A 12,194-nucleotide genomic window follows, 5' to 3' on the forward strand; every position below is an offset into this window, starting at 1 on the left:
TAGCTTACAATTTATATTTTTCAGTTGAAAATTCATGTATTTTGTTACAAATTCTTTTTTTTTAGTAGAAATCAATCTTCTTAGATGAAAATTTATTTTTTTGGTGGATTGTTTGCCTATTACAGTTAAAGATTTGTCATTTTAGTTGAAAACTCAACTTTTAGGTTGAGAATTCCTGTAAAAGATTGATCGCTTTGTTTGAAAATAAAACAATTCTTTTAAAAATCCTTTTTTTTAAACTGAAAATCAATCTATTCTGATAGCATATATATTATTTTAGTTGACAATGTATCTATTTAGTTGACAATTCATATATTTGGTTGAAAATTCTTCTTTTTTGGCAGACACTTATCTTCTTGGATGAAAGTTTTTCTCTGGTTGATTATTACATATTATCCTTAACATTGAACTATTATCATTTTAGTTTACAATTTATCTTTTTAGATCAAAATTCAACTATTTAATTGAGAATTCACGTATTTTGTTACAAAAAAACTCTTATTTTGATCGAAAATTGATCTTTTTCCTGAAAATTCAACTGTTTAAAAATTTCTGTATCTTTTTGAAAATGCAATATTTTGACATTAAAAAGTTAGAAATCTCAAGCCTTATTTGAGCTAAATATGCACTGAATTAAGTATAAGGAGATAAAATGATCAAAATATTTGTTCTTTTCTTAACTTATAAATCTTTCTTGGCATAAATTATAATTTATCTTTTTTGTGGAAAAGTTATCTTTTTTGTTTCAAAAACCATCGTTCTAGGTATAACATTGAACTTTTTCGTTAAAAATTCAAGTTTGTCTTCATATATTTGATTTGTTAGTAAATGCAACTGTTTGGTTAAAAAATAATTTTGTTGCCTGAAAATTGATCTTTTGTATTACACATTCATCCTTTCCGTTTTAGAGATCAATTTTTATTGACAATATTCGATTTTTTAGCTTGAAAACTTAACTTTTATCGTTCGAAATTGAAGTCTTTTGTTGAAAATTCGTCTTTTTGTTTTGTTAAGTATTTCACAAAACAAATAAAAGAATTAATTGTTTCAATCCAAAAAAGAATCTATAGATTTATAATTAGTAGTATTTTGTAATATTAAATCAGTGAATAGATAATTTTATAATTACCTCAGATATTTTTTAAGGCTCCTAATTTTATTTTTTCTATGAATGAAACTGTTTAGCAATTCTAGCATGTTTTAAAAGACCAGCTTTTAAAAGAATACATAGAAACTGTGAACCAATTTTCATATTTTCATTTCTTAAAAATGAAAGAGTGCAGAGAAAAGTGCCTAGGAGTTTTATTACCCGAGAGTAATAAAAATTTTAGAATCATATTGAGAAAGGGTCCTGTTTAGTTTCTCTGGTTTCTTGTTGCAAATACCAGAATTTATCAAATGTTTTTATGGCGATATTGTCGTTTTTTCTATAAAATCGTTACTCTGGAAAAATGAATGTCTAGACATTTATTTGTTTTTTATTTAAAAAGTGGGTTCTGATTCAATTCAAAATTGGTCAAGATATTGTAACAAGGCAGATTAAAAAATCTGTTGTTTCCGCACTAATTTTTTTTATACGTACGGTGAAATTTAAAAAAAAATTACTTGTGTTTAGATTTTTAAATGAATTTTTCATGTAAAATGCGTACTCTTCATTAATTTATTCAGGAATCATAAGTCAATTTAAAAAGAAAGACTCGTCCGTTTTGTTTGCATTATCATTTGGGAAATTATTATGGCATTTCAATTTGTCGTTAAAAACAAAAATTTGTGCAATAATGTACTAAATTAAACAAAAAATTAAAGTAACTTAATATTTAGATCAAAAGCAAAGTATCTAATTATAGATGGCGACTAATTTTGAGAGATTCTGGAAATCTAGTTTTATCTTAAAATTCACTAAGTGAATGACGTTCTTATTATGAACATTCTTTATATGTAATATAGTTTTTTTTTTCTAGGATAAAAAATGGCAACCACGCTAAGGCCAACAGCAAGAAACATTAAAAAACTAGAAAAACCTCGGCCGCTGAAGCTGACACAGCGTCAATCGACCGTCGACGGACGGATTTCGACAAGTATATTTTTTTCGTTTATACAATCAACTTAAATATTTGTGAATAATTAATTTTGCCCTAAAATTTTCCCGATCTCATAATTGACTTACTCCGCATTTGATACTTGCAACAAAAATGTTTTGCAAATTTCGAGTCATACTTCCGGGAAAGAAATCAAAAACATTGTTTCAATTTTTCAAATAAGATATAAGATCGCCTTGATCACAATTGTGATTACAAAAGAAAAAAATGCATTTTTTTATCAGTGAATTTTTTATTGAGCCAATAAAAAATTTCCTAATCTCTTTCTCAATTTAGTGAATTAATTAGAAAACAGTAGGAGTATTTAAATAAAATGTTAATATATTAAACCATTTTTTTAACAGTTGAGGACATAGTGTCCTTAATCGATAATGTGGCCATGCATTTAAGCAATGGTTACTACGATCGAATGCTGCAAACCAATGTGATTACGATGTGTAATCATTTGAAGCTCTATTCTCACCAGCTGGAAGCAATCTACAAAGGTGCGTTATTGCCAAACTTTTATCCAATTCAAAACGGTTCCAATTTACAATTTTATCTTTATAAACTTAACAATTGTATCATATAATGTGCATAATAAACATTTCAACTGAAATACTGAGAATGACAATTAGGTAAAAACCAAAAGTTAAGTTTTAAAAGACAAACATAAAACGTTTTCTGCGAAAGGATTCAAAAATGAAAATTCTGAAAGCATTAGAGTAGTTTGTGGTCCTTATGAGATATACTTTCGGATATAATTTAAAGATTTGAAAGCATTAAAAACAATGTTTTTAAAGCAGGGAGGACGGAAAAAAATGGACACCAGCTAGTTTTCATTCTCAATTGTTTGAAAATAATTTGTTTCGTGTTTAGGGTTGCTACAAGTCAGGGTTTAAATAAAAAATAGTTGAATTTTCAACCAAAAAGAATTACTTTTAAACCAATTTTTAAAATTTTCGTATTTCGAACATTTCAAAAGATTGCAAAGATTTTAAAAAGGGTATTTTAATTGTTTTAAAGGTAACAAAGGATCTCACAAATATTTCAGATTTCATAAAAATTTCATAAAGATTTCAAAAAGGGTACAGTACACCAGATTTCAAATATTTTGAATGATTTGAAATGAATACGAGATTTCGAAAATATTTCAAAGATCTTAAACTAATTCAAAAGGTTTTAACTCTACAAAACATTGCACAGAAGTTTCAAGATTTCAAAAAATTGCAAGGATTTCAGACGAAAAATTGTTTCCAAAGGTTCCCTAAAATTTAACAATTTGTTTATTTATGGTAAAAAAGGAGACCTGCAAGACCTTGACAACTTGACCACAAAGACTTGAACACAAATTACAATGAATTTCTTTTTTGTTGAAAATTAATTTTTAATCAAAAATTATTCTATTTAACGTTTGGTTGAAAGTTTATCTTCTTCAGTTGAAAATTCAACTATTTATTTGAAAATTCCTGTGTTTTGTTGAATGTTTGTCTTGTAGTAGAATTTTAAACTTCTTGGTTGTTATATTTACGTTTTTTATTTAATGTATCAATTTTTAAAGTTATTAATTTGTTCTATTTTCAAAATTTTATTCTGAAATAATTTTATTTACAGATTCTCGATTTGAAAAAAAAACTCTTAAATTGTGAACGCCTTTCATTTATTTTTGACCACTTCTTTTTATTATTATTTAGTATTAATAATGTCGAAAACATTTATTTGTGAACAAATGTCGGCAATTGCTTAGTTCAAATACTTTAAATAAAATACTTTTTATTTCAAGCTCTGTCAAGATAAACAGAAAAAAAAACCTTCTCCGAGCCCTTCCAACTGGGATTTTTTTTAAAAGGAGTCATAAATTTCCTAAGTTTCCCATCGAAAAAAATGATTAGATCTTGAAAAAGGCCGAGCGATCCTGGGTCACGGTACACCTGTGGATTGTGAAGACCCCTGAATCTAACTTTTTATTTTTATGAATTGAAATTTGTTGTTGACACTCTTAAACGAATGTAATTTTCTAATCTTATCCTTCAAAAAATGCTAGATTAGATTTTGAGATAGATGCGAAATAAATAACCTCGATTATTTTGACATTTCATTCCGAAATCACTTTTTAAATTTTCGATCGCAGCGCTTCCGCGGAATAGAGAAACAGTTAAAATAGAAACTCATATACATTTAAGTCTATGGAAACAAAATATGTGTTGATACAACGTTATTTCAGCCGAGGCTTCAGTTGTCATTTTTAGTTTCTCAATTAAATTCATCTTCCTTTCTGATTTAGACCAGTTAGACAGAGCCTTTGTAGCTATTAGAAATGGTAGCCAGGATGAGAGGCTAGATGTCACGACCAGAGTTCACTTGCTGGAACTGATAGAACTTAGAGCCAAACAATGGCATCATTCTGATTCAATGGATTCGTACTACACACAAAAGCTAACGTGTCTAGAGAATGTGAGTCTCTTCTGGAAATTAAATTTCTTTGCCGTTAAAAGCCAGCATACTCGAAACTTCCACTCTACTATTTCAAAATAAAATAATAAAATGGAAAATTAAATGATTATTTTCCCAGAACGAGCCAATGACCCCGGAAACTCCAACAAGTTTGCTAACAATGTCGATGTCGTCGCCTACTCATCCAGTCTTGAATCCAGGAGAAGTTATCAAGAATAGCGGAAAGTTTACGAAGCCTACAAGGATTCCTGGTAAAAACTACTGCAAAGACGAAGTCGTCATTCGAAACAGCGATTCAGGAAAAGGTAAATAGGAAATGTATTAATTCAAAAATGTCAAATATTCTTTAGTTCTTATAGGGCTCTGATCGTGATAATTTTTTGAGAAAATGCAACTTTTTCCCATTTTTGTGAGAAGTTAGCTATACTTACAATTAGTTTCAATTTTAATCACAATGCAATTTAAAAAATTAAAATTTAATACTAGAAAAAACGGTATAATTTTAATTTAGAACATTAAAAAATTAATCATTCATCAATAAAGCTTAATGCTTAGAATATCTTTAATCAATAGAGTTTGAAATTAAACAATGTAGAATTTTACAAATGAATTTTACAAATGAATTTTACAAATGAATTTTACAAATCTTTAGAAGAAAAATCTGTCCCAAGTTCGATTTCAAAAGTTTTTAAAAATAGTTATCTTAATTATATCGTTTAATTATATCATTAAGTTCACAATATCTAATTCGAAAATCTTTCACTTAAAAAATTTTCCATTTTAGATTTTTATTTTTAAGCTTACATTTTTAATTGAAAGAATTTTAAAATGCAGTCCTGAAGACTTAAAGTAAAAAATAAAAGCGTTTGAAGTTGAGAATTTCGGATAAGAACCATTTTCATTTCATCGACTGTAAATAAAATATTTTCAAAATGGTTCTGTACTTTAAGTATTAAAAATTGAATAATAATTGATTTGACAACAAGATTCTGAATCCGTTAAAAATTGAAGAACATTCAGATTTTAACGTTAAAAATTGAATTTTTTCAATTCGAAAGTCTTCGTATTAAAAAAATGTAAACGTCAGGTTGAAACCTCAAACTATTTTCAACTTAAAAGTAACTTCATAATTATATATTCGTAATTAAAACATTTCATTAAATTCGAAATATTGTTTCAGTCTAAAATATTTTGTTTTTAACACAATCAATTAAAAATTTTTTTAAATTAAGATAAAGGATGATTATTTAATATTTAGCAACATTTGAATGTTCATTTAAATTGAATAATTTAAACCCAATATTTTAAAGTATAAAAATTGAAACTGAATTATTTGACATGGAAAACCTTAAATCGTTAAAATTTCGAAGAACTTTTAAACTCTGAATGTTACAATTTTAATTGTTATTTTCAAAAGAATTTTTATTTGTAAGTAAAATTGTTAATTTTTTTTATATAAATAACAATTGAACACTTATTATTTGTGGAAATAATTGGAATAATTTTTAAAAATATTTAGAAGTTTTGAAAAAATTCAAGATTAATTTAAAACATTTAAAATTATTTAAAATAATTTAACGAAGTATTTGTACCGACAAAATTCGGCTATTTATACGGAAATTTCGGTGCAAATAGTAGCAGTCTAATTTAAAAGAGAATATAAATTTTTGCATATTTCAAAAAAAAAATAAAAGCTTTTTAAGCAGGGCTTCAAAAGAATCAAAAAACGTTTTCTTGAGATTCCTAGGAAAATTGAAAATGATTTTTCATTTTGAAAAATTATTTCAAGAGAATATTTAAAAAGATATTAAAAGATTTCCAAAATTGTCAAAAAATAATCTGGAAGATTTCAAGGAGTTTTTTTAATTTGCAGGATTTTCTAAAAATCGTCGGAAAAATTCGATTCATTTTAACAGATATTTAGAAGTTTGGAAAAAATTTCAAAAATAATTAAAAATTTCAAAAATGTAAAACGATTTATATTTTTCAAGACTTTTACATACAATTTTGAAACTTTCCAAGGGGGTTTTTACTATTTAAGATGAAAATAATATAAGAAGTTCATTTTAAGAGTTTAAAACTCAAGAGTTTTATTTTGAGTGCTTTAATTTGTAGTTTATTTTTTATTTCTTCAAATGGAAAAATGTGCTTTAAAATTCGATTTTTTTCAGTTTTATTGACGTCATTTTATTCAAGTCAAAAAAGTTTAAAGTCGATTAATTTTGAATGTAATTACGATCCTCACACTTTTCCCCATTTTTAAAAGAATTCCTCTTTTTCTACCTGTTCGATTGAAAATTTATCGTTTTTCTAAATCAAAAATTTATCCATTTGGATTGAAAATTAAATTTCTTGTTAAAAATGTAACTAATCTTCTAAAAAAGTGCTTCTTTTTGGCATAAAAATTGAACCTTTTGGTTAAAATGTCAGATATTTTGTTGAAAATTCAATTATTTTGTTCAAAATTCATCGTCTTTGCTCAAAAACTAAATGCTTTTTTTTTAATCGCCTTTGTGTTCTAAATTCAATTTATTCATTGAAAATGCAATATATTTCTAGTGAAAATCTTAGGTTTAAACCGTTTTATATTAAATTCAATATTGAATCTTTGTTTCAAAATTCCATGCGACTTTCTTTGTAATTTTATGCGACTAATATGACCTTTTTAAAGCTTTATAGTCGATCTGAGCCCTATTCTTGTAAACTTCTGAGTTTAAATTACTTTTGATACTTTGGTTTGTTACAAAGGCAGATATTGTTAGAAATTTGGCACAATGTTTTTATTTTCATTGAGCAGAATGCTTCATATTTTTAAATTGTTTCTACGTAAAAACAGTGATGGGAATAAAGGGGCGACGTGTTCACATGATCGAAGAACTCAGCGAGACCATCATCTCCTTCCAGCGAGGTAAAGCAAAGAGAGCAATCAGCTTTGCAGCATTAATTCATGCATTTGAAGCATTAATCGAATGTTTTTTCTATTTTTTTTTATCGTTAACTATTATGTTTTCTTTTTCATTTTAAAGTTTAAACAGATACCGAATTTTTTTTGAAGCCTAATATCTTCTGACCATAAAACATAATTTATTTTATTTAACAAAATTTGTAATTCGTTTGGAGTGAAAAACGGGTCTTTTTAATTTTTCTTGAATTTTGTGTCATTTAAATTTTAAATCACCTAACTTTCAAATAGACCCCATACATTTTTTCGGTTTTGGAGTGAGCAGGCCTCACCGACCGGTCCCTATATCCCCTATTCTATTGTATCCTATATTCAGTTGAGGTCGTAAAATATATATTTTCAAGATTTGGCCCATATAATACCCTCCGTACAACCCATAATGTAATTTTTAATAATGTCAATTTTCTTTCAATAAATTAACGCATGGTTTAATCACTATTTATGTTTTGAATTCTTCTGCAATATTTTAGGATATTTTTACCAATTCTGAAAAATTTGTAATAAATTTCAATAATTTCCAAGAATTTTTATTTGGAACATTTCTGGGGAATTTCAAAAGATTCCAAGGAATTTACTAATCATTACAATAATTTGAAGGAATTTTAAGGCGTTTGAAATATTTTAGAATAAATACTTTTTTTTTTGAATTCCGGGAGATATGGAACGATTTTATAGAATCTATAAAGTTTAAAGATATTTAAAAATATTTCATGGAATTTTATAAGATTTCCGAGATTTTAAATTATTGGTTGAAATTCACCCTGAATTCTTCTAAATTTACTCAAATCTACTTAATTCAATGAAATTTTTTTAATGGTTTCAAACTTTTAAAGTTTGTATTCAATTGATCTTGAGGATCAGTTGACAAAATGATCAAAAGATTTGTAATATTTTAAAGTTTTTTTTTCACGTTATGTGACATTTTCAAGATCTTGAACAAATATAAAATTATTTTAAAGGATTTTAAATATTTTAGATTAATTTAAAAGATTATGAAGAAATTTTTAATAGATTTTAGTAATTTAATGGGGTTTTAAAAGATTTGAGGATGTTTTAAAAGATTCACACGCATTATTAAGATCTTTAAAAAGTTTCAAGGGATTTAAATAGGTGTCAAAAGATTTGAAATATTGTAAAAGATTACCAGAACTTTATTTGATTTAATTTTAATACTTTTAAGGGTAGATTTGGAAATATTTTAGGGTATTTTAAAAGAGCCCAAGACATTACCAAGAGATTTAAACAATTTTAAAGTGTTTTCATAAGTGTAAGGGGTTTTAAAAAATTTGAATGTAATTTTAAGGAAATTCCGATGATATGGAATGATTTTACAGGACATGTAAGGTTATTGCATGTTTTAAAAGATTCCAAAGGATTTTATGGGGTTATAAGAGCTCTCAATTCCCTTTGAATTCTTATTAATTTATGATGAATTCTTTTGAATCCTTTTGAATTCTTCTAAATTTACCCAATTTTACTCAATTCAGTGGATTTTTAAACAGATTTTGATCTATTCGTCCTAAAGTTTTTTAAATTTACTTTAAATTTTTAGGAATTTTATAAAATTCTCTTTAATTTTTCTAAACTCATTTTAAACTTAATAAATTCAATTAATTTTTTCATCTTTTTCTAATAGTTTTGAATTAACTTTATTGATTACTTTTTTTTAATTTTTCTATGAATTTCATCGAGTTCTTCTCATTTACCTTAAATATCTATAAATTCACACAATTTTTATTGTAGTAAATGAAATTTTTGTCAATTAAATTTTTCTATTCAATTCATATGAATTCTTTTGAATTTACTTTCAATTTTTTAGTAGTAATTAGTCACTTCTTTGGTTAGAAATTAATTGGATTTCAAAAATTTGAAGATTTTAAGTTTTTTTTAGAATTCAATCTGAATTCTCTCAATTTCTTTGGAATTACCTTGATTTTTTTAGTTTACTTGAATTCTTCTAAATTCACTCAATTCTATTTAAATTAGTGGATTTAAAATTTTTTTTAAAGTTTCTATTTAATTGACCCTAAAGTCTTATTTTTAACCTCACCTTTAATTCGTAGGAATTTTTTCAAATTCTTTTGAATTCTCTTGCATTTTTCGAATTTATTCTTAAATTTACAGACTTCAATGAAGTTTTTTATATTTTTAAATTGTTTTCAATTCATTTGAATTCTTTGGAATTTAACTTGAATTGTTTTGAAATGTTAGGAATTTATCCTCAATTTGTTACCCTTTGAGCACGAAAAAGTATCCATTGAGCGTGAAAGTACCCTTTGGTTCCAATATTTTATCCCATAGGGACTGTGAGGCCTGAGTGAAGGGTTGAAAATCAGAATCATTTATCATTAATTAACATAGTGCTGTATTTCTGGTCAACTTGCAGTGCCTTTTTCAGCTGGACTTCTACTTCGCACTCGCTTTCTTCCCTTAAAAATATGACTGTTTAAAACACTAAGCATGTAACACGAATCACAAAAGTTGCCCGAAATTTTCGTTCCGAGTGTCACGATTGAATTAATCTCTTGCAATTTTGATAATGTTAATTAACATGTGACTATTAAACCAGTAACGCTTGAACCTTTTCATTTTAAGTTTAAACAATTAAGTTTATTCTTTCGCAGTAAACCCTGGAGCTAAAGAACGACTTGTCCAAATTACGGGTACTTCCGAGGACAAGATACAGTAAGTAGCTAATGTAAAATATTCAGGGTAGCTAGCCTTTCGACCGAGAAAACGGGAAATGATAGGAAAATTGTTGAGACCGGGAAATAACAGTAAATTTATGTTTTGCCCGGTAATTTGACAAATATTTAGAAGAAAAATCTGAAAAAAGTTCGATCTCAAAAGTTTTAAAAGTAATTAGTAGTTGAATTGTTATAAACTATTTTTAAATTAAAAATAACTCATCATAATGTATTTGTAATTTAAGGTTTTCACTCAATTTAAATGATTCTTTCAGTCTAAAATATGCAATCTTCAATCAATTCAATTTCAAAATTTTTAATTAACCAAAAGAATAATTATTGAATTTTTTGAAATATTTCGCTTTTTATTTAAGACGAATGAATTCAAACCAAATATGTAAAAGTAAACAATTTGAAACTGAATTTTTTGACATAGAAAGCCTTGTATCGTTAAAATTTGGATATACTTTAATTTGTAAGGGAAATTGTTGGATTTTGGTGTTTAAATAACAATTGAACACTTATTTATTGTAAAAAAATTTGAGACATTTTAACACGAATTTAGAAGTTGTGAAAAGATTCAAAATTAATCTAAAACTTGAAATGATTTCAAATAATTTAAACGAAGTGTATACCAACAAAATTTGGCTATTCCTACCGAAATTTCGGTTCAAATAGCCACAGCCAAACTTGAAACAAAATGTAAATTTTTACAGAAAAAAAAAAAATTATAAACTTTTGAAGAATTGTAAAAGGCTTCAAACGAATAAGAAAATTTTCGTAAAATTCCTAGAAATTGAAAATAGTTTTTGATTTTGGAATATTATTTTAAAAGAATATTCAAAAAGTTTTCCCAAATTGTTAAAAGAGAATCTAGAAGGTTTTAAGAAAATGTTTTAAAATATGCAGGAGTTTCCAAACATTGCAGGAAAAATTCTATTTTAAGCAAATATTTAGAAGTTCTAAAAAATTTCTAAAAATAATTTTAAGATTGAATACATTTAAAGCAGCTTCGAAATTGCTCAATACTTTTAAAGACAATTTTGAAGTTTTTCAAGGATGTTTAGACTATTTAAAATGAAAATGATTTAACTTCTCATTTACGAAAAAGTTCAGTTTAAAATTTTGTTTAATTTTTCAATTTCTAACGCTTCCAGCTTTAAAGGTGTTTAAAATAATATAGTTTTGAACATTTTAAAGTTGAATGATTCTTTAATTTAGAGCATTGCAAATGATAAAGTGGATTTATGTTTTTAAAATCGAATCTGAATGTTTGAATTCATTAATTTATTTTAAAAGAATTATAACTCATGCAGTTTATCTGAATTTCAATCAAAATTGTTCATTCGAAAATTGTTAGTACCTTTCATTTTTTACGTCTAAATCATTGAGCATTTAAATACAAAAATGTTGAACGATAAAACTTTTAAACTTCAATTTAACTAGTTTAAAATTCAAGGCTTTAATAGGGTTGTTTCCAAAGTCAGGTATCATTTTTCCAATAAATGGATCTTATAGTATATAAAATTCTAATTATAAAAACGCCCATGAAATATTTTGTACATATTGTTTGCTATTTTTAATTTATTGGTAAAATATGAATTTTCTATCACGATATCGATTGGAGGGCCCCTTTGACGTCAAAGGGGTCGGATTTACCATCAATCACAGCTAATGATTCTCAAATATCTTTTTCTGTGCCGATGTTTTCTTTTGGTTATGTGCACATCTAAAATTGAAGTCGCAAAATATTGCTTAAAAACATTATAAACATTGGAAAAACATTTAAAACCAAAACTTTTGTATAAAGAATTTATTTAAAAAGTACTTAAGGGCATGTGACACAGCTAAATACCTATATTACCGACTTCACATTTTCAGTTCACTGAATGTTTTTTTGAACCTAAGAACTTTTTTGTAAGTAAAATATCGAGCTGAAACTTTGGGAAATGTATTAGAGTGAAATAAAGTACGTTTAGGTACTGCATTTTGGTAGAAACTTCACTGAAAATT

The 12,194-nt window shown here is 26.0% G+C and overlaps 1 protein-coding gene across 3 annotated transcripts in view; it reads left to right on the forward strand.

Annotated features, from left to right (window-relative positions):
- LOC117183129 (eukaryotic translation initiation factor 4E-binding protein Mextli) overlaps positions 1-12,194 on the forward strand; it is a 35,039-nt gene that overhangs the window by 2,843 nt on the left and 20,002 nt on the right. For 2 of the 3 annotated variants that reach the window (XM_033376322.1, XM_033376323.1), the window contains exons 2-7: positions 1,962-2,078; positions 2,444-2,584; positions 4,363-4,532; positions 4,651-4,837; positions 7,369-7,440; positions 10,119-10,179. In XM_033376322.1, coding sequence (XP_033232213.1) covers positions 1,970-2,078; positions 2,444-2,584; positions 4,363-4,532; positions 4,651-4,837; positions 7,369-7,440; positions 10,119-10,179 — 740 coding nt within the window. In that variant the 5' untranslated portion in view covers positions 1,962-1,969. The remainder of the gene's footprint in view (positions 1-1,961; positions 2,079-2,443; positions 2,585-4,362; positions 4,533-4,650; positions 4,838-7,368; positions 7,441-10,118; positions 10,180-12,194) is intronic. The other variant, XM_033376324.1, reaches the window with a different exon arrangement.

The sequence above is a fragment of the Belonocnema kinseyi genome, chromosome 2, assembly GCF_010883055.1.
Source record: "Belonocnema kinseyi isolate 2016_QV_RU_SX_M_011 chromosome 2, B_treatae_v1, whole genome shotgun sequence".
Lineage (NCBI taxonomy): Eukaryota > Metazoa > Arthropoda > Insecta > Hymenoptera > Cynipidae > Belonocnema > Belonocnema kinseyi.